We start from the raw sequence: 23,997 nt of genomic DNA on the forward strand, positions 1-23,997 counted from the left end.
GGGAATAGAAAAGTAACATTTAATCATGCCTCAGCCTCTTTCATGCTTTAACAAGATATTAGTTCTTAAAAATGTGTTTTGTAAGAGTGCAATATGCACTCTAACCTTCAATTTTTAATTTTTTTTAAACAGGAAACAAGTTAAAAATCTCTCTTTTAATGAAAAAAGACCAGAAGTCCTTGTAAGCGTTGTTATTGCTATAGAGTTACTTGCCTGAAATTCTGAAATCAAGGAAAATTCTGTGTAGGAAAGGATTGTAGGACTGCAACACTCAAAAGAAAAAAAGTTCATTCAATCTTATAAATAAAATGGGCCAGATCCTCTGATGGTGGAAATTGGAGTCAGTGGAGTTACACTCAGGGAGATTCTAACCCAATATTTTGCTTTTACCCTATAATTATTCACAGAAGCATTATTCCAAAGGCTTTGTTTAATTTCACTGGTCAGTGAGGAAGGGAGTATGGTTTAATGAGATCTGGATTCTATACAGGTCTCTCTCTAATACTGTATCACTATGTGGTTTTGAGCAAGCTATTTACCCTCTTGGTATGCTTTAATTTCTCTCTCTAAAAAAATGGGGATAATGAATGCTTGCTAACCAAAAAGGGACCATTTGAGGTTTAATTAATGTTTGCAAAGTGTTCTGAATTCATCATTCAAATTAGGATCCGTCAGCTAGAGTGCAGGGAAATGAACAACAGATAACCACACAGTTAGGGGTCAGTAACTGCACAACGTCCTCTCACTCTGATTAGCTGAATTGTTACCTATTAGGTTTACACTAAATGAACTGAAATGTAACCACCTTTAAAAAAGAGCATAATCTAAATATGTTTGATATTATGTTTTGGCCTGTAAGTCCTGGATAACACCAGAGTTAGCACTGTCTGGAAAGGGGATACAAGGTTGGTCTTTACAAACCCTCGTATATCGGAAAGCATCCTCAGGACGATGCTAAGCTATCCACAGCCATTGGTTACTGTGTTGGAAGCTGGGATTCACCATAAGCATAGGGATGCTCCAATCATTCCCCTTTTCCCCAGCCACACCCTATAAAATAGGGGGCAAGAGTAAGGGGCGGTAGAGTTATTACATTGTGCCACCCAGGGATTTCCCACAAGCCAGGAGAAGATTTAGTGAATCAGCTAAAATGGCTTTCTGGCTGCTTTATGCCATCTGAGTAGCACAAAGCAACCACAGATTAAGCAAAGATATTGGCCAGCAACATATGAAAAGCAATCATCCAGCGCCCAATCCTTACAGGCAGTGGTTTGGCGACTCCTATTCTAACTGTTCCTACTGGTGCTCCTTTCAGTGCTTGTACAGCTTCTTCCAAGCTGCCATTTTCCAAGTTGATATCATTGACAAACATGAGCCGATCTCCAGGAAGAAGTCTGCCATCTTGTTCAGCAACACCATCAGGAACTAATGAGCGGATTACAATTACTGTGTTTGCTGGGTCCACTGGGTCCTAATTGAAGACAAAGTGAGGAAACCAGTTCACATCTTTATTTTAAATTCATAAAAAGCTACATAACTTCTATAGGCCAGCTCCTGAGACCATGAATCAGACCTTACTCAGCCAAGCTCCAGATGACTCTTCAAAGTGAGCTTACTTTCAGTAAACGACGGAGGACACTTAGAAAAGACCTCTGCATCTGGCCCTATTATTTATTCGTTTATTTTGAGATGTAAAAGCACAAATAATTACTCGTCACATGTTTTGAGTGCTTTTACATCAATTAGTTTCACAGTAAACTACTGAAACATGGACTGCACTTCCCACTGTAACGAGCAATTACATGGGAGCAATTAATACAAACACCTTCCACATGTTCAAATGCCTGGGGATAAAGATGGGCCTTGCAGTGTTGGAAGGTTAACACACCCAGGCTCTGATGTACCAAAGGGCTTATTTACGGAGTTTCCTTGCTAGTACTTGATCTCACTCAGTCATTAAGGCAGTTTATAATAAGAGAGGAGCCCTTATATGTACATAATTAAACACTTGACAGAGACAGACATGCCACTGTAAAGTAAATTTACAAAACACTTGATAATCAATAGTATACAACAAGTAAAGTTTGCTTTTAACATTTTTAAAAATTAGGCCCCACTCCTTGACACATGCATTTTAATTAAACATATTGTAATCAAAGACCAAGGACAGGAACTTCATCTCTAACAAATCTAAAATATCATAGTTATATACATTTACATAATAGTGCTCAGAATCTCTCACAAAGATCATAGTTAGAACTTCAGATGTTAATTTTCCACAATATGTTACTTTCATTCCACTGTGCAAACACAGTAGGATATTACATAATACAGTATAAGCTTTATTAGTTCTAAAAGCTTAGTGGTTAAAATCCTAAAGTACATAGCAGTACCTAGATCAACATATTTAGCAATTTCAACTTAGACACCATAGCAACTTTCCATGCCAAGATTTTAAGTACAGTATTGGAAAAGATGAACAACTTGTAGTGCCAAGGTGGCAAATGAAAGTATGAAAATAAGCGACTCGAGAGTTAATATGAAGAAATGACAAAGTTCCCTGACATCCCATGGGAATTACAATAAGATTGTCATTAACAATACTGTATAATAAAGTCTTACATGGCGTAATACAAATAGCATCTCTCTGGAGACATTACTTGAGTGGGCAGCCACCTCACAACTTCATCCAAAAGAATTTACAGTGTCATATGAGATGGGACTGCATTTTATAATTAAGAAAAATACACCTGTGTGTCATACTGAATATCCTCTCCCCTTGCAAGGAATCTGCTTGCAGTTATCCCATTATGCCACAAGGAATTCAGTATTATGAACAAAATCACTCACGCTCATGTCACCGTAACTATAGTCAAAATTAAGAATTAACTGAAAATTTGCTAGAAATAAAAGATAAAAGCCCTTTCAAACCATATAAAATATACTGTAAGTTTAGCTCATCATTCATATTCCTGAGAAAAGTATAAATATTATGAATGACTTTTCCATATTATACGAGATCACAGTGAATCAATTTCATGAAATCTTGAAGACCTGATGGAGATAAATATGAAATATGTTCACAGTAAATATCAGAAAGGTCATAAGAAATGTACATTTCTCTGATAATCTCCAGAATTTGCAGCCATTTAGACAATGTTACCCTTTACTTAATTGCTCCCTATGTAAAGAAATACTGTGGGGTGTATTTTCAAAAGACCCAGTGGCCCTTGTAATAGTCTACCCATAAGAAATGAACTATGGGTATAAACTGCAACTGCAGTTGAACTCTAGATGCAAACCAGAACACTTGTGTCTCTCAGTACTGAGCTGCAGGTGCAAATCACATGGGTAGAATCCCCGAACATGCTGAGCTGTGCATACAACTCATTGCACCCACAAAATTGGAAGCAACACGTTTGGGAAACCTAGCCCTCTGTATGGATATTTATTTATCTGGGATAGACTGAGACAGCTTGTGATCTTAATATAAGAGGAATGACAAATATAGTTAATGAGATGTCAGAGTAAGACCCAGGAGGAGTATGACAATTTTCAATTATCTGGTTATTCTAACATATTTGAAAATATTGTCTGGTTTTGTGAGCACCTTACATCAAAAAGACATACAAGAAGATGGATGTGATCTATGTTCAATACAAAATATTTTACCTCCTTCTTTTGAAATAAGGAATATAGATGTTACCTGATAGTCCAATATGCTAAAGCCAAGTCCCATGCTCCCTTTCTCCAGCTCAACGTGTTGTATTTCTGTTTCCCACATTGCCAAAGGAGATCCTTGTACCTCATCAGCATTCTGACCCACATCAGCCATTTCGAAGCCAGTACCCTCTGTGTCTGCAGAGCCAATGAATTCACCAAGGTCTACATGAGACTGGAAAGACAAAGAAAACCCACCAACCCCATGTTAATGTGGCATATATTAAATTTCATGAATTACTAGTACCCAACTGCTGCACACTAAAATTGAGATAAAAGTTCAAAGACTATCTGATGTTGCTGAGTACCTAGGGAGTGTAACAAACAAAAAACATAATAAATCTAATATAGGAGGACTAAACTTCAGTGCCCAAGTGTTATAATATCGTTTAAAGAACAGGGTCAATGCTAGTCATAAAACACGCAAGCAAACACAGGAAATTGCACTCCCAATATGGGGTATTATGCATTCGAGTGGATTCTTGCATGCAGAATTAATCATTCTATGAATATCAGTGAGGGTTTTCTATCTAGCTATCTACTCATTTATACTACATCTATCATCACAGCGTCTGAGAAAAATGTATAGTTTATATCTACGACCTATACACCATTCTAACTTATTTAACAGTACTGATAGAAGAGCAGAAAAGCAACAATATTCATTCCTGTAGTGGTATACAGAAGCTTAGCAGTGAGGAGACAAATCTTGCTTCATATGCCATAAAAGAACAGAATTCAAAATTCCTGGTGGATTTCCCTCTAGAAAAAACACCAAACACAACTTCAACATTCTTAACTGCTTTCATACAGATACACTAAGTGAGTTAAGTTTGCAAACAGTCTCTGAGGTAATGAATTATGCCTTAACACACAGACTACCACCACACATACAAAGAGATGTCTCAGTTATGTGGCGATAACGTGCAATACCAGTTGTATGAATGATACTGAATGCAATAGCATCTCAACAGCAGCAAGGCATTCAGATACAGCACTGAGAGAATTGGCAAAACTATGTTACATAAAATTTGTATTGCGTGAGGCACGATATTATCAGAGTCTACTGTGACACGTCCAGCTGACGGCTATAGGAGGGTGCTGGAAGGCATATATATCAGCCCCAGGCTTAGCAAATCCTTGTTCCCTGGGTGATCCAGCTGGGGCCACTCCAGGGCAATTAGGCCAATTACGCCAATCAGGCCAGCTGGGGCCAATCAAGGAGCTTGCCTCAGCAGTTAAAAGCCTCCCAGTCAGGCAGATGGGGGCAGCTGAGAGAGAGTTGAGTGGAGCAGAGCTACTACAAGGTGGGAGTCAGTAGAGCAGCTGCTGCAGCAGCAGCAGCAGCAGCAGCAGCAAGGTGTGGAGCCGGTGGAGGAGCTCGTGTGGGTGTGGTGAGAGCACCCAGCCACAGGAGGTAAGAAGGAGCCTGTCCAACCAAGACCAGAAGACGCCGGCCCCAAAGAGCCTGAAGGAGGACCACAAGCCGGGGGGGGGGCTACAGACGAGCGACCCAGGGAAGGTAGCAGCCCTTGGACTAAGTTGTTTGAGGCTACTCCTTGCAGGGTCCCTGGGTCGGGGCCCAGGGTAGAGGGCAGGACTGGGCCCCCCCCCCGTCCCCTGCTCCCACCCAGCCACACCACCGGCATAGCTGTAAGGAGTGCAGACCCATGGGGCCAAACAGGTCCACCTCGCCACACTACATAGCCATATATGTGGATATAGCAAATAGTTTGCAGAGGTATAGTAAGAGCTTACAAAATGATTTCCAGATAAGAAAGATCCCTCATTATTTACATGACACTATTCCCTATCTGTATGAAAACCTCATGATTACAGCTTATAAAAGCATGTGTACAGACTATAAATGTTCTCTTATCTTCTCAACAGCCCCTTTACCACAGTGTCCTGTTCCACAATTTGCAATAACTGACAACTTTCCACTGTTACTCAGAATATGTGCAAGTAATTGAGCTCCTCACATTGACATGATAAGATCCATATAGGATCAGGGGTATCATTATTCCAGATATTGCCTGGATTAATTTGTAGTGTGAGTCAGAGGCCTCCCAAGTCCCAGTCCAGTGCCCTGTTCTGTTCATGGCTCTGCCACTGCCCTGCTGAGTGAACTTGGGTGAGTCACTTTACTTTCTTGTGCCTCAGTTTCCCCATCTGTAAAATGGGGATACTGACCACTTTCATAAAGTGCTTTTAGATCTCCTAATGAAAAGTCCTGCTAGATATGCAGGACATTTCTCCACATTTAGAAGGCCTGTGTGTATACAGCTTTGAGTTTATGAACAACACATTCACATTGTAACAAAGCTATGTCCATTTATCATGTTCTATATCCTTATTTGCATAGCATGTAGAATCAAACAGCCAAGCTCTGAATCATCCTCAATGCATTCTGGTCATACAGAACACATGACTTAATTTTGCTGTATTTTATCCCAATTACCATTTACTTAAATATTTTCTCTTGTTCCAAGACCTTGCATACAAATGAGATTTAACAGGTCTGTCGTTTCCTGAATCACAGTCTTTTCCCCTTTCTTAAAAACAGGTACTATATTAACAGTTCTCCAATGATAGGGTACAACACCCAAGTTTACAGATTCATTAAAAATCCTTTCTATGGAGTTTCTCAAGCTTTGACCTTGGAATTTTCCTCCACCAGGGGTCATATGGAGATTATATCTGTTTCTCTTAGGGCATGATGTAAGGCAATCTCTTCTCTTTTGTTTGAGTCACGGCTAGTGAGTTGGTATATCGTTTGAGGGAAAGATTGTCCTTCTCCATCAGTAATTTTGCTTTAAATAAAAGTTGTAGAAATTATGATGGTCTTTTATATCTTTATACATGAATATTGTGTGTTTATAATAAGATACATTTTATAATAAATATAAATAAATAAGGTGCTGTTTTTTAAATTAACAGAAATACCTTTTCAGTAAGCTGAACCTCTGGGAGGGTTAGATTGTCCAACTCAGAGTGACTGATGGGTGGAGCAATGGGATGGCAGCAGACCATCGTCACCTTGATAGGCAGCTCTTTTAAAATATTTACCACATCCTTGTGACTTTCCCCAAGCAAAGATATTTCATTCACCTGAGAAAAACAAAACACATTCGGCAGAAATACAAAGAATAAAAATGAGAATAATCTGGTTAGCATGAAAAAAATGCAGCATCAGTGTACAGCCAATTAAAAATATTCTCTTCACATCTCGTTTTTTTTATTTGTTCGCAAATATATCAATACAGGGCCCAGTCCTGCTACTACTGAAGTCCATTGAGCAGGGTCAGATCCAAAATAAAGTTTTAAAGTGAATAGACAAAAATGGGTAATGAGTTTGGTGATCTCATAAAAACTATGTATTCACATCTTAAAACCTCCACATGTTTTGGGTTGAAAGGGACTCTTCTCTGGAGAGATTCCCCCAGAAGTGGAAAACCAAAGATATGGCAGATCAAGATTGAACAACTTAAGCAGAGCTAGTAGGAACAGTTACACTATGTACGGACCAAAATGAATCTTACTGTTTCCTTGTCTTCATTAAAACCAAATTTACATCATTTAAAAAAATATCTTTTGACTAAATCCTGAATTTTTGTACACTTCTTGGATCATCAGATACTGTACCTTTGAAAATTCAACTACTAGCTGTTTATATTTTTATATTTTATTTTACTTAAAGAATTGTGTGGTAGAAGAGATGTCACATCCAAAAAGGCACGAGATGTGAGAAACAGGCTACCTTCTCAGAACCTTACTATATAAGGGAGCAAAGAAGTGGGAATTCTCCCTTACTTCTAGCAGTTCATCCCCACTGAACAGCTTGCCACATCGTCCAACTGGCCCTTCTGGGAGAACAGATCGGATGAAATGATGTCCCATGGTAGCTTCCAAGCTTATCCCCAACCCACTGCTTTCACTAAATTTGTTAACTTCAGCCACCTACAAAGATTGAGAAACAGTTATATTTAGCACACAAAGACATTCTTATTTTTCGGTCAAATTCACAAAGAAACGGTAGTTTTAGAAGGGAGATATTAGACTTTTGTCAGATATAGCAGACTTTTAAACCACAAATTCACTCATTTGAGAGAACCTTTGCACATGAGTTTTACATCAACACAAGATGAAATCACAATAGAAGCTGAAAGGAAGCAGCCAACTGTAACTTCCCATTCTACTTCGAGGACTACAACTGCTGGTAGCAAAGATTACCCTATAGATGAAGAGTATCCAGGTGGAACTTCATACAAATGGAACGAAGGCTAAAATCAAAGGGCTCAATCCAGCAGAAATTACGCAGCTACATAGTCTAATAACTACAATATTTTAAAAAGGAAATGTCTTCTATGCTTGCAGTGCTGTCATAGCTGTGTTGGTCTCGGGATCTATGAGAGAGAAGACGGGTGAGGTAATGTCTTTTACTGGCCCAATTTATGTTGGTGAAAAGACAAGCGTTCAAGCTCCACAGACTTGAACTCCTTGGTGGAGCTCAAAAGCTGGTCCAATAAAAGATATTACACCTCACCCACCTTATGTCTCTCACGTCTTCTACACAACAGACGGATTCACAATCAGGCATTCGACAGACACTTCCCTACTGGAGTTCTCAAGCAGAGAGAGGCTGCACATTTGATGCTACACAGGTCTGTAAAATGAAATTTACTACCCCATTTGCAGATTGCCAGCTCCGCTCGTCAGTGAATGGGGATGGAGAGATTGGAGCCATGGCCCCCACCTCGCCCTGCCTTGTATGTTCCTTTGGGGTGCTGCATGCTTTCAAGGGAGTACAGAGGAGAAAAATCCTTGTAATCTCCTGAGCACCGGAACTAAAATTCTGCCTACTCCCACGTTGGCTATAAGAGTGGATAGGGTCTTTCCACCTAAATTCAGTACAAACTATTAGCACAATTGCATATGCATACTGTGCAATTGCTTGTATAAATGGACAGTTATTTAATTACCTGGCCATTATCACACAAACATATCCTTTTAGCCTGTACAAATGCAGTCACTGCACGTGTGCACTATTGCATGCGTAACTTTCATTTTGGAGTGTATACTTGTGGGCAGGCAATTTTGAAAAATCAAGCACTTCATTCTGAGTTTTTTTCATTGTTGTTTATTATAAATGCCCCATGCAGTAGTTTGTTTATTATATCAATCAAAACAATTCATTCATTACATAGAATGGATGAAAGATCACAAGTAGAGTTGAGTGAATAACTGATTTTTCAATTCAGTGGCTGAACAAAAATCTGAAACAAATATGGTTCGTTCTGAACCAAAACTGAATGTTTTCATCTTTTCTTACCAACATGAAAATCTTTTGTTCAGGTTGAACAAAACATCTGGAATGCTAATTTGAATGGATATTTTCAAAATTAAATGACATTTCATTTCCAAAGTGTCAAAATGGTTTGTTCAAAAATGTCAAAACATTGACTTTTTTTTTTTTAAATTTAGCCAAAATTATTCACTAAATTTCTGAATCATTTAAGCACCCAAAAAAATCCAATTTCCACAAAATAGTAAATTTGTCCAGAAGCCTGTGCTTATTTTTCCTTGTCTGCCTTACTGCATAAAAATATATTTAGCAGAAAAATTACATGTTTACATTCAGCAAAAAAACCACAACACTCATTTTGTGAGTTAGTAGTTTAAGACGCATACATATAAAAATGCAAAACTAAATGCAGTAAATGTTACAGGTAAGATCTAGCAAGAACATCTAATAGTAATTAGATTGTACATACCACTATCTCATAATTTGTACCCATAATCCTCTGCCATTTATTCTGCAATGCTGCTTCTCCTGTGGAAGTTAGCTGGAAACCTAGAAGTTGTATGGAGATTACTACAATGAAAACCTGACAATCTTATCTTCTTCCTATAGTGAGTAAAGTACATGGATTGTGCAAGACTTGCACAGCATTCCAGAATACTGAAAAAACAATCATGCATTATTTAAAAGTGCAACATGCTTTTCCTCCCCAGGTTTAGATTTAGCACACAGGAACATGAGCAATTTTAACATGGAAAAAGGGCTGAAAAGATATTTTGCTTCATTACAGCTTCAGAGTTGCACCTGCAACACGCAAACATTTTGTCTATATAACACACTTAGTTTTAAAACTATACTATTTGTTTCTATCGTTGCCCTTAGTAGTATATTTCAAATATTACACATTTGCAGAGTGAAGAGCTCATACTAAAATTCCTTTAGAAAAACATTTTAGCTTACTTTTGTGTCTGTTTTTATATTTAACACTAGCCCAAATAGCCTTTAAACACCCACTAACCCATTTATTCCATTCAGCACTGTGTATTCTGAAGATCTTCTTTCAGCTCCTCTCTTCCAAAGAATGCAGACCTCATGTGTCTGACTTTTATAAATAACTAAATCCTTGGGATCTCTCTGGTTACCTTCTACAATATCATCGCTATTTCTATTAATGGAGAAATTGCAAGTACCATCCATCTTTTTATAAATAATATTTGATTTATAATTTTAAAAAAATTAGTATTAATTAATATATATAAAATATATAATTATTAATATATTAAATAGTTAAAATAAAAATCATATTATATCATAGATATATCTAAATTATACTATTGCATGCTGATGTAAAATGAAAGCTGATAGCAGTAAGATACGGTATAAAGCTTTAAATATATGCTTCTCCTAAACATGTGAAGTCCAGACAAAAAAAGCTAGAAGTAAAGGTCAGAGGGACAGAATGATGATATCTGGGGCCACATTCAAAAATAGCCTCAATCTAACTTCAAAATTTGGAGGGACAAGTTATAAATATGCCCCAAATGTCTGATTCTCTCACACTCCATGTGTGCCAGCTGGGTGTTTAGGTATCTAAGACACTGATACTGCAAATTGCTCCTCGTGAGCGCCCCCTTGCGCATGTGGAGCGGCTTACATGATAAGAGTCCAAGTACCCAATTTGCACACATGAAACAGTTTTCATGCCCTCAGAATTGGGAGCACAAATTTAGAGGTGTGTTTTTGAAGTTGTCATGCATAGAGGGCAATGGAAGAATGCAACCCCTAGGTCAAATCTTCTTCGTATAGATTCATACCCACAAAAAGGAGAAATACCGTACATACAAAAGTGGTTAAGAGCAACAACAAAGGCTTTATCAGAAAAGAAGGAAGGTTCTGTGAGAAACATAATGATGTGCTAGGCAAATCAGTAAACCCCAGTCACTGTAACTTGATCTAAAGTTTATATGCAACTGAAAACTACGGTAAAATAGGAGCGCTCTATTGTTAATTTTTTTTTAAATTGAATTGATTTAATTCTAGGAAGGGAAACAACAGCATTTAGATAAGAGCCAACAGACACAGGCATGGAGATTTTGATTCTCATGATGATACTGACACAAACCAATGAGAGCCTACCAGAACTCAACAAAAACCTCTATATCAAAGCTACAAAGATTGTTCTTAGCATTACACTAACAATTCAAATTTTCCCAAACATGGCTTCCTAATGATAGGCTCATGCAAAACCCCAGCTTTAGTTGCCTAAGGAAACTAGGTTCTCAATCAACAACTTTCAATGACAACTGGCTTCTAATTCTCTTAGGCTGCTTTAAACACCCCAGCTTTAGTCTATTTAGGCCATTTATTTAGATGTCCACTGGTTCTCAAGTTTGAAAATATTTTCCCAAGATCAAAAGACTCAGCTGGGAATAAAGCATCTGAGTAGAACCTCTTTTTTTTTTTTTTTTCTTTTTTAAAAGAGATTTGATCATCTATATAGAATGACAGGAAGCAGCTGACAGAACTCAGAAAAGTAGTAAATTATATTATAGAACCAGCTGGGATGGCATTTTTCAGCTGCTCTCTAGGTATGGAACAAACAGGGCATTTACATGGCCATCAAGAACTGAAAGAGCAGTATATCCTTCCATAACACATCAGTGAGACATGGCAGCTCAAGAGATAGGATGAATGGAAGTTAGAAAATAAGAATTTCAGGAAAGAGAACAGGAAAGTCAGAGTGTTCCAGTGAGCAAGAAGTAGCTCAATCTCAAACACTACCAGAGAATACAGAACAAACTAAAGGCTGTTTTAGGATAGATCAGAGGGAAGTCTATCACAAACCCTGGGATATTACAAACCCTGGGATTAGTGTTGGATGGTCACAGAGGATTGGAATGAATGTTTAACTGGAAAATAAAGAATTTAATGAGTAAAACCAATTGGAATCAGATTACTAAACTAAAAGAAAAGAAGGATGTTTGGCAAAAAAAACAAACTGCCTCACATGTTGTCTTAAACAAGGAGACATAAGTCTTAGTCTTAAGTATATACAATTACACTCAATGACAATACTTGCTTTATCTGCACCAGAAACACTCTTCTGGGTTTGGTTACTTCCATTGTTCACCTGTATAATCTCAGACATGTACTGCAGTTGATACTGGGGAACCTGTACAAAATGACTGCTTTTTATGGAAGCACATACCAGAGCATTTCCACAGGAAAAAAATGTTTTTGAATGTTATTAAGAACCTGATTCTTCTTATTTATTGTCCTTGCCAATGTGTACCACACCAGCACTGCACGGCAGTGGTGGAGATCCCTGCTCTCTTTCACACTGTTCTGGAAAAGAAGAAGAAGATGCTCAGCCATTCTATGCATTTTAATGCTCATCAAGATCACTACCATCCTGTGAGGTGCTTACTGTCCATACCACTGGAGCTGGAAGGCCCTCATTGCCTTGTAGGATCTGGCTCTGTACTGCAGTGTTGAAGGAATGGTTGCAGGACGTGGTACATTTAAAAAAATGCTTTGTGTTCTTTTAATGTTGTGTTTTTTTATGATGAGTTTACAATAAAAGAAAGAACGCCCATAAGTTGCAAATCCATTATTGTTATCTGGAGGTAGAAGGACATGATTGTTGGACACTGAGCAAATGCAACTCTCATTAACATTCATCTACCAACTCATTTTTTTCCTTCCTTCAAAGGTGATGACACTGACCTATGAAGACACATATCCTTTGAGCCCTGGCTAATTCACAGACCACTTGTCCCCTTATGTGCCACTAAGGCAATCAAGATTAGCTGAATTGCAGTCACTAGGTTTGGAAATCTCTGGACAGAAAGCACATTATCTTCGAAGGAGGGTCCTTGGCTTCTTCCTGGCTTCAGCTAAGCCTGAGTGTGCTAACCTTCAAGGCACAGTGTAAAAAGCTTCTATTTTACATGAAAGGGACGATTATGGTTTAACTTGTGAGTTAAGGTCTATTTCTGTTGACGTTAATGAACGATTTAAATGAGTTTTTAAAGAATTCTTTATTTGCATCCAGAACCAATGTGATGGGGATACTGTATCACCTAAAATATTACCAAATTACTGGTAGTTGCCCATGCATATCAAAAAGTGAATACATGATCTTAGGTGCTTCCATTAAAACCTTGCTAATCTGCATTTCAGGTACTTTCAAACCTAGCACTTCACAAGGACTTTTGATTGGGTACACCTAATACACCTGAAACACAGTCCAAGATCATCAGTTGTCCAGGATGTGCCCATTTTCTACCCATACTCCTTTGTAACTTGCACTTATGAGGGGCTTGAGATTTACCTTGGCTCATTGCAGAAGAGCAATCTTTGCTAACTCTACATGTCCTTGTATGTAGCTTCACTCACTCTTGAGCAGGGGCACAACTTTGCACTCAGCTTCACACAATGATGCAAGGAGGATAGGTCCATCAATGGGTATTAGCCAGGACAGAAAGAGACGCTGTTTGCCAGAGACTGGGAATGGCCAACGGGACGGATCACTTGATGATTACCTGTTCTGTTCATTGCCTCTGAAGCACCTGGCATTGGCCACTGTCGGAAGACAGGATCCTGGGCTAGATGGACCATTTCTGACCTAGTATGGCCATTCTTATGGACTTGAAAGATCAAAGCTTTAGTGCAAATTAGCAGAGACTAGTGCACTGATTTCAAAATCTGCTTTAGAAATGTAATGAATAATGGCACTGATTCTCAAAACTGATTTAAACATAATGAGTCAAATTCATCCCTGGTGAAGCAGCACTGAACTCAAATGGAGTTATACTAGGAATTAATTAGGCTCAACATTTCGAGTTCATACCCTGTGAAGAAAAATATTTCCAGCTGCCTTAGAGCAAAGCCAGTTTTAATTACCTTTGGCTGTGCCATTATCCATAGTTGGGAAAATTAAGTCCTTTTCAACAGCAGCACTGAAGTCCTCATGGGGCGGAATGTGATTTTCCTGCTTAAGCCCTCTTCTGATCAAAGTGAGTTGAACTGTTTGTCCTGTGTGCCGCAAAACCTCTACTGCTTGTTGGTTGGTAAAACCCTGAAGATTTGTTCCATCCACCTGAAGGATTAGACATCGTATTAACCAGCAAGCCACTACATGGTGAAAATACACACACACACACACACACCCACCCCCCCCCCCCCCCCAACATTTTTCTCCAAGGCAAAATAAAACGCTGAGGGCACAACTTATTTAATCTGCACACAAAACCGGGGGGCAGGGAGCGGATGGGACAGAGGGGAAAAAACCCCAATGCCATTGTGGTCTTATCTATACTAGGCTTTGTGCCTATAATAGCCCATTTGTATCACCAGCATAACAGCAACGGTGGAAGAAGGCTCCCAGTGGCAACCAGCATTCTGACCCCTTTATCATGTAGGTCTACTCTAAGCAGGGTTACATAGCAAAGCACTTAAAATGTTAGTGGTCACCAGTAGCTCTGTTCACACTAGGGCTCCAATAGTGCTACCTCTGGGTGGAAAACTGGAAAAAGTACAGACACCCTCCGTGATTATTGGATTAGGGCAGAAGATAAGAAGGAAAGAAAGGAAGCATCTCTCTTACTCTTCTAGAAATATTCCTATTTGTATGCCATATTTAAAACTTCAAAAACTCTTCCCTGTTTATTACCTATTTAATCAGAGCTACACAGAAATTGGAAAAGCTGTTTTACTCTAGGCCATCAAGTCCAATTCTCCAACCAATCAAGGATTCCCTGTACATTACATGATTTTTTTCCTCTAGTCCATAGTTTTTAAAAGGGCTGAGCAATAAGGCTTCCACCACTGCCACTGCAAAATTCTTGTATGGGCTAATAAACCTAAAATTTAATTTAATTTCTGATACTCAGCCTAAATTTTCCTTTCCTCAATTTCACTCCATATCTCTTAGTAATACACTCCTACTCCCCCTCCCCCAGTCCCAAATCACCCTAAACTAATCTCCCTCCTTGTTATCTTTTAAAAACTTAATACTATCTCTCTTCACTGTAGGAATTGTTCATCTACAGAATATATATACTTCATTATTTTAATCTTGCGCGCGCGCACGCACGCACACACGCACGCACGCACGCACTGTAGTTTCTTTCTCCTCTTTACTTTGCATATAGCAAAGAGGCCAGTTCTGACATCTCTAACACAAAAAAAACTCCTGCATTTGCATCCTGTATCCCCCTGCGTAATACATCTAATGAAGAACATTCAAGTTACAAAAAAATTTCCAGTCTTTTACCCTTAATATCAGTATTTTTAAAAAGATTTTCTTTCATCTCAGAACAGCTAAAAATGTGTAGTGGCATACTTTATTAGATGTGCTTGGAACTACTGAACATGTATTTTGTAGAAATAAAGAACTCTCTATTGACATGAGAAAACAAAGTGTCATTGATTTCTTACAAAACAAGCAAACAAAAATCCCCCCCACTTATTTATATAGTTAACATGACCATAAAGAGTGTGACAAAACATTCAATCAAAATCAAGGAGCTGTCATTTCACACCCAATCTTTACCTGTTTGAATAAGTATTGTAAAACGATACCCACATATCTACCCCCTGCATAAAAAACCTCACGTCCCCTTATACAGGTTTTCTCATGCAAATAATTTCATGTACTCAGAGTTGGCTGTGTAAGCGCATCCCTGTATTTACTTACAGCTATAATTTGATCTCCAACATGGATTCTACCATCATGTTCAACAGCACTGCCTTTTGTAATGCTTTTCACAAAGATACCAGAAGGCTCTGGGATTTTAAAAAAGAAAGTTATTTAATACCAAAGTTGTCCGAATTATGTAACAATATAAAAGTGATATAAAAGTGAGGTAAGGAAAAAGCCATGAAGGAATGTAGATTTTAGTTATAATACATCCATTTTTTCCCCCCCACAAAACAGTGTTTGTTCAACCTTTGACCTCAATGGAATCAGGATTTCACCCTAAGCATTTACCACCCAAAACCTCCATTTCCTTCCACAAAAGTAGGACTGGACCTTTTACAGTAAGCAAATAGTCTAACCATGAATGACAAAATTGACAATAAAAATTCCATGGAAACCTTGCTACAGGTCAAAAGGCAAGGAAATTTAGCATGCATCATGCATACGTGCACTGGTTTGCTTATTATAAATATGACAAAACCACATGGTTCCTTTTCTATTATATTTTAAAATGTCTGACTGAACAAGTAAGTATGTGTTTGGTTCTCCAAAGGCAAACACTTACAGACAGAAAAAGTTGCCTATGTAAATTAGGACCGCATTCTAGCTGTGCAGAAAGAGGTGTTTCCATCCCACAGAAAATTCTGCATTTGCAAAAAACATTTTGTTCCAAATTGAAATGAAAAGTCCAATATGCAAAATTTTCTATGCGAGGAACACTTTCAAAAAATTCTGTTTCAGAAGGACCAAAACAGTTTTTCATACATTTCCAGTCCTGGCTCCACAGAGCTAAACAGCCCAGCGAGCCATAGAGCTAGAGACCCCAGTGAACCGCAGAAACTGCAGAGTGGGCTATAAAGGAGCGACAGAGCCTGGGAGTCCAGACTGCCAGCTACCCAAGAAAGTGGGAGCTGGCTGTCTGGGAAGCCAGTTGAGCAACCCAGGGAGCTGGACAGCCAGCCTGTCTGGTTTCTGTCAAAAATTGCAATGGAATGTTTCTATTCCTTCTAATCAGCATTTTCCAACGTTCAATCAGAAAATATTCAACCGGCTCTACTTCTAACCTAATTGTCTTGGCATAGGTGGAATTCATGCCACCACTCAAAACCTAAACAGATAGCACAGAACCATTACACACAAAGCAGGACTAAAATCCATGTGTTCCCCATGTTCATGATTGAAAATTACAATCTCCAAATTCGTAGAATAAATTCAGAGGATAAATTAATTTCCTAAGTCATCATTTTAGTAAAAATACTGCCTTTTGCAGAGGAGCGTTTGAAAAATGCTCCCTTTTTAACAGTGGGCCACGTTTTTCCTCATCATTTGGCTTCATTAGCTAAATGACAACGGTCTCCAATTCCAAACACCTCACATGCGTACATTCTTTTTTCTCTCTCACTCTCACAATCGGTCATCTGCTTCTATTCTCCAATAATGCCATCCTCTCTCCCTTACTCACCTGCTCCACTCTTCAGAGAGAGCAAGGAAGCCAGGAAGGCGAGTAGGGTTCTAGAGAGTAGGCTCTGAGAGGCAACTGGCAGGTAAGTAGGGATGGAGATGGTGAGCAGGAAAACAGGGGCAGGAAGAAAGAGTAGGCCTTGTGGAGGCATAAGGAGTTGATTGCAGCCTTTGTGGGAGCTAAACATGGATATATGGGGAGGAAAGAGGATTTTTCACTGGGTTATCTGTGTGGGAGAAGTCCACAGCTTTGCAGAAAACCTGGGATGGAGGGCTGTGGTGGAAGCTAAGTGCCTTGCCGCTATGGCAACCCAACTGAAAGGCTCCCAAGTGCTGCTGTCTCAGCTCCTCAAAATACCAGGCAGTAATACAGAAGGAGCTTGTTAGCTCCACACCAAAAATGCAGTTGTAAGTTGCAAGGGCTAGACAAGGACACAGCTAGCAATCTTCTGGCTTTTCAAAGGTGTGTTAGTGTTTCTGTGTAATCACAGCTGTTCTTTAACGAAGTTTTTTGGATGGAGGAATAAGTAAGATTACCAGCCATTCCCTTAGGCATTAAGATTCAATAAGCAACATTTCAGACCTACATCCACACTGACTCATTTCTGAGAGTATATCAGACCCACAATGTGTTCTACAGTTGAAATTTCATTTGCTTTTTTAAAGGTGATATTAAGAGGTGCTAGGAGACGGGAATACATAAATTGTGCCCCTTCCAATCAAGGGGCAATCAAGGCTTCTTTTGATCTGATATGTCAATGGATTAGTAAGATTTAGTCAAGATGTCTGCTTCACTGCTCAGAACCATCAAAAAGGATGATATTGATTACTATAATAGCAAATGTTTCATACAATGGAACTGCCATTTCTTTATATTTTTTCAGTATAGGACAGAAAACAGAGCAGCAGCTATTTGAGAATCATTGGAGGGCATTTTAATAAGAGAACTGTTGATTTGCCTAATATGAATGCAGGATACATTTTTATATCAGTTCTCTCAAAAATGTAGTTCAAATTATTAGAACAAATTACTATATGTGAACATAAGATTTTTTTTTTCAAAAAACTCAATGGGCCAGATTTTGCTTTGAGTCTGTACCAATGGAAGTTTGAAATAATCCAACTGAAATCAATGAAGACAGTCAAGATGTACTGTATGCTGATGTAAATGAGATCAGAATTATGTTCACTGATTTAAAAATATCAGCTAGAACTGTTGCAATATTAATTAATCTCTCCAAAATTCCCTTTAAAATAAAAAGTAATTTTAAAAAACAAACCATATACCTTAAAAAGGGCTGTATCAATTTTTTAGAAATGTTTTTCAAAAAATGCATGTGTCACGGTTCAACCAAGAGTGATTTTCACGACTGCTACAAAACCCTAAAACAGGATTTCATAATGAAAGACTGAATGATCCTATCCTATCTGACATTCCCACTTCTAAATAATCCTCACAACATTTTTTGGTTTTAGGATGAAGCTTTTGCTCCTTTATGTACCAAAAAAGTCTAAATCAAATTAGAAATACATACAGGCTATTGTAAGCTGCAGAGATATAAAAGCAAGCTTCAGGAATTTATTTTAACATTACCTGAGGTTTTGTCTCCAATGTAACCAGCAATAGTTATTCCTAATCCTTGAAGGTTTTTAGTGAGCTCTACATCAAATTTCTCTCCATCTTCATCAATATCAATAGAAGACTCTGCCTAACAGGAAAGTGTAATGAAAAAGGAAACCTTTTTTTTAAAAAAGCTACATTTTGTGAAGTCAAGCATTAGAGACAAATGTTAATGACAAAAGTGGCAACTTTTCTTCTGCTCCAACCCTGGTATTCAGGCAACTATATGACACATTGTGCAAAATTGAGGCATTTTGTCTATGTTACTGTGATCCTGACAGCTGCACAATAGATGTCTTGCACAATAATACACACAATGTACTCTTAAATACAGTGATGCATGCAGTTGTTCCGAGACTCCGTCAATTTCAGCTTTGAACAGATCAAAGACTTGTGCTAAATTTAAAACAACCACAAAACAAAAGATTTTTAACTCATAATTTTTCAAATAAATGGCCAGCAACTATAGTTAATTTTTTTTAATATGTGCCAAGTTTAAAACATAATGGACTCTATTTCTAGTGAAACAATTGTTTCCTGTTTTTAGCAAGGCTTGAAATTTCTATTTTAGAAGGTGGCAATTATAATTCCAGCTATTTAAATGATGACAATCACCACTAACACCCTTTACAGTCCTCTGAACTTCTAAAACAGAGAATGCTTTTGGTAATTAATTCATTTATTTATTGCTAATGGAAGAACTTTGATTAAATGCCCACGTCAACAATAAATGGCTTATTAAAAAATCAACTTGGAAAACTTAACTTTAAGGCATTAAATAACTTTCACAGAATTTGCTTTTTGTTCTGGTGTTTAAAACAAATGTTCAGTGGCCAGATTAACATCTTGGGTAAATCCGCATAGCTCCAATGAAGTCAACAGAGCTATGCTAATCCACACGACCTGAAGATCTGACCCATTTCTTTACCTGAATAACTCAATCCTGAATGTCGTCAAAGACAAGCCAAGCATCTAATTCTTCAGCTCTACACTAAACCTCCTTCATATTACTCATCTACTCAGTAACTCATTTCAATATTATTCATATTGAACTGCGCACAAGTTATAACAGACCATGCTTAGAACCCAGTAATTGCTTCATTTCCATGAATTGATGAATTTCCAAAAGAATTAATCTCTCCTGAGAATCGGGATTGGGTTGCCAGATCCATGGCATCATCCCTGGCTTTTTGATATCCTGTAGGAGCCCTGCTGCTGAAACCTCACAGGGTTAAGGTCCATCCTGCATTTAAGAGTGAAATGAGCCTACAGAAGCAGCTGCCTGTAGGGGAGCTGCATCAGCAGCATTCTCCGAAACATTGGTGGTAAACGTCCACACATCAGTTACTGCGACTTCCAGCATCATTAGCCGAGTTTCTACATTCACACCCCTTCAATGAGGGAAATTTTGTTCAGACACAAGGCAGGTGCCCAAACACAGCACACCTCCTGCCAGGAGCTGTGCACCAGGGACAAGGTGATGAAAAAACACAGGAGGGAAGAGGGAATTTAAAAAGAGAGAGAAGAAAAGTGAGGTTTTGGCATTATTTCCTTAGTAGTAGTGGATGAACTGGATTATAGCATCATCATGACTGCAATCTCTGATACTAGCAATCACATCATTTAACAGCCAGAACAAGATAAACCTAGTTAGGAGAATCAGCTGCTTTTCTAAAAGTACTATTTTACAGTTAAATAAAATTTTCAAGGTGGTGATTGACCCTTGTATTTGATGTTTCCTGCAAACAAACTTCTGTTGAAATGCTCTGAATTGAGAGACATTAAAGGGAAACAATTCTGATTTACAAACAAGGGTCAGAAAAACTAACTTCCTCCCCTCCCTCCTCCCTTTAGGAATTGTGCAGATAATAAACAACAACAATCTTCTCTCAAACTATTTCAAGACAACCTAATGAGTATGTTGAGAGCCACCTGCCTACAATATAACAGGAGGGTGAAGTTATTTAACTACTTTGCCTACTTTCCTAGACTCCATGAAGTGGCTCAAGGTATAAAATCAGTTATCGAGAGCTGGTGTTAAATACAAAGGGTTTTTTTTAAAACTGGTAAAAGGAATTTTCTCAAAGTGGTCTATCTAACTTCAGTGTTTTAAATTCATTGACATTAGTAGAAATGTTCCAGAAAGAGTAAGAAAAGCTGAAATGAGAAATTTATTGTGGGGTGTGAATAAGATCTATTTTAGTTCTAAAACTTTGAATGAAACAAAAAGAGAAGATTGTTACTTATTTACATGTGAGTATTTGGGTGTGCTCATTATGGGACTGATTCTGCCATACTCGCATTAAGTAGATACTCATTGCATTGAACTGGGCTATGTTACAAAAACACACACACACACAAATTTTAAGCAGCCTATTAAATAGCATTTATTTTAAATTTACAGCACATTGTGACACTTCAGCTACAGCGTCTTCCTGGAAAAGTGGTAATTCTCATTACAGCAAACATCTGAATAAGTGAACTTGACCTATGTACTGATCTTAGATTATTAATGCTTTCACTTCCCTGTATTTTCCATTTGTCCCGGTGTTAAAATCTTCTCCCTCGGCATTGTTTCAGAATTTTAAGGGAAGAAATCATGGTAGATGGAGTATTTTGGGGGAGACGGGAGAGAGAAACAGAGCAGTGGAGGAAAAAAAGAGAATGTGAGAATATCAAAGGGGGAATAACGGTAGCAGCTGGCTCACTGGCTGGCATTTGGCTAGCTCATAAAGCTGTGTCCGGTTACCTAGAAAAGGAGCTGCAGCCGTTTGCTGGCTGGCACAGTAAGGAGCTGTCTGACAGATGGTGGTGACAGTATGGGGATGAAGAGGTTTGTCTGGGGAGGAGGAGAGGCAGGCAGAGGAAAGTAATGCAGATCCAGCTGGCCCAGTCTAAAGAACGGGTTGCAAAGTTCTGGGAAGTGCTGCAACACATTGATTGTTCAGCTGTTCCCAAAGCTCCACTAATGGGCTAGTCAACCTGGATGTTTAGAAATTATTTCTACCATACACATCTTCAAGCCTGGATCCTGAAAGGCCTCTAAGCATACAACTCCCACTCACTTCAGTGGGGCTCCTTACATACTGGGCTTGTAGGATCCAGATTTTCATAGCTAAAGGATGAAAACGTGACTACTTGTCATTAAAGCACTGGCCCCCGATACAAATGTAACATTATCCAACTGGTAACAAAGTGACAGTTGCAAACAAATATCTTTTAGATGTGGCATGTACCTGTTTCTCTGATACGGAAGTCGGTACGGGGGTACATGGAGGGACGACTGGTGGAGGTGGTTCCTCTATGGGACCTCTTGCAATGACCAGCTTCACACGATTTCCACACTGTCTCAGAACTTGTGCCACTTGCTCACTGCTCATTCCAGCCAGGTCTGTATCACCAATTTTCAGGATGTGATCTCCACTGCATAACCTTCCATGCTGGATGAGCAAGTAAGCAACCAGTCACAATCATAATAAAAACTACTAACAGTCTTTCCTCCCCTTCCCCCACACAAACTGTCATTTTAAAAGGTGTGAGCTCTGTGACTAGTTTTTGAATGCCAGGCCATACACAAATGGTGAGGCAGAGGAAAAAGGATATGTCATATGTGATACGAGTGCAGCTGTGTGTATACCCAAAGATGTTCAGGAAAATCTTTTTAAAAGTGGAGACCAACTTCTGCATACAAAAATGTGTATTATGTATATTGCTTACATACTTTAGCAACTAAAAAAGGAATTTGTCTTCAAAATACCCTTGTACAAATGCCTAATTAGCACCTGCTAATTTCAGTAACTGTGTACACAAATGACAGTGCACAAACATGCATTTGTGTGCGCGCACGCAGATCTTGGGCATCTTATTTGAGAACTGGCCCTCAGTATTAGCCAAATTTCTAAAATAAATTATATTTCTCCTTTACTGTGATGTCAAAGTTATTTATATTGCTTAAAAAAGATCCTTTATTTCTTGTTTCTTTATTTTAAACTGTAAAAATATTTCAAGTGAATTCAGTACCCATGAAAACTGACAGACCTGAGGAGTGAACTCATCTGCCCACAGAATACATGCAGCATGTATATCAGCACTGTGAGCTACCAAACACTGCTCAGTCTGTGGGTATGACTTCACTGCAATTGCAAATGTGACTGCAGCAAGTGTATATGTACCCAAACTAGCTTTTGATCTAGCTGGCCTGAGAACCAGTAGCAGTGAAGCCATAGCAGCATGGGAAGAGAACTCGGGTAGGTCTACACATGCTTCAATCACACCTCCGAATGCAGTGTAAACATTCCTCAATCCTGACTGACAGACTCTCTCTACAAGTCAGAGGAATGCTCAGTCTCCGTGCCCATTGAATCCTTGGGCTCTTTGTCATAACTGCTGACATGGGTGTTACAGACACCTCCACACTGGGAAATGGAGTGAGATCAACAAACTCATCTCACACAGGTCACTATGATGGTAACTGTTTTGGTCAGTTCCAATTTGGGTTTGATTAGCCATACAGGTGAAAGACTATTGGGTAGGGTGACCATACGTCCTGTTTCTAATGGGACAGTCCTGTATTTAAGCCTGCCATTTTCTTTAAAAATGGCAACTTGTCCCATATTTTCTGCCTCCAGATCAGTACCAGGGTTACAATAGCACCAAAGCACAGGGCCCACGAGGGGATAGCTGTGACCACAATGCTATGGGAGGTCCTGTTGGCCAGACTCCTGCTTGCCAGCCACCAGCAGTGAGTGGGGGGAGAGGGGAAGGTCCAGTTGCCAATGGGGATGGGTGTGCAAGACTGGTGGCAGGGCAAGGCCGCAGCACGCAAGCTGGTCCATTCCCCCTGCTGGTCCATCAACACAGCCCCCACCCACCTGCTGCGTGCTGATTCTGGGGCCGATCCCGGCTCAGTCGGCAGGGCCCCACTGCCACGCCCATCTCTGGCTGGCACTGGCTGTGCGCTGCTGCGGCCAGTGAGTGCGGTCAGATGGTGGCCTCAGGCCAGGAAGATGCGGTGCCAGGTACCAGGAGAGGCAGGCCTGTCTGCAGGGCCCCGCCAGGCATGGAAAGCGGTGAGCACTGGGCAGGAAGGGTCAGTCAGTTACCCCTCCCTGTCTGTGTGTGTGTGTGACCCCTCCCCGTGTATGTGTCACCGGCCAGTTCTGCATGCCACCACTCCACCCACCCTACTAT

The 23,997-nt window shown here is 39.2% G+C and overlaps 1 protein-coding gene across 12 annotated transcripts in view; it reads right to left on the reverse strand.

Annotated features, from left to right (window-relative positions):
* The window catches only part of MPDZ (multiple PDZ domain crumbs cell polarity complex component), a 270,908-nt gene that overhangs the window by 189,219 nt on the left and 57,692 nt on the right, over positions 1-23,997 (reverse strand). For all 12 annotated transcript variants that reach the window (XM_067553100.1, XM_067553090.1, XM_067553097.1 and 9 more), the window contains 9 exons: positions 22,044-22,247; positions 18,781-18,895; positions 15,723-15,811; positions 13,928-14,123; positions 9,495-9,574; positions 7,534-7,680; positions 6,667-6,831; positions 3,707-3,895; positions 1,262-1,471 (listed from right to left, as the gene is read on the reverse strand). In XM_067553100.1, the coding sequence (XP_067409201.1) occupies positions 1,262-1,471; positions 3,707-3,895; positions 6,667-6,831; positions 7,534-7,680; positions 9,495-9,574; positions 13,928-14,123; positions 15,723-15,811; positions 18,781-18,895; positions 22,044-22,247 (1,395 nt within the window). The remainder of the gene's footprint in view (positions 1-1,261; positions 1,472-3,706; positions 3,896-6,666; positions 6,832-7,533; positions 7,681-9,494; positions 9,575-13,927; positions 14,124-15,722; positions 15,812-18,780; positions 18,896-22,043; positions 22,248-23,997) is intronic.

This window comes from Emydura macquarii, unplaced genomic scaffold (genome assembly GCF_026122565.2).
Source record: "Emydura macquarii macquarii isolate MOO-44397 ecotype Brisbane River unplaced genomic scaffold, CSIRO-AGI_Emac_v2 contig_1451, whole genome shotgun sequence".
NCBI lineage: Eukaryota > Metazoa > Chordata > Testudines > Chelidae > Emydura > Emydura macquarii.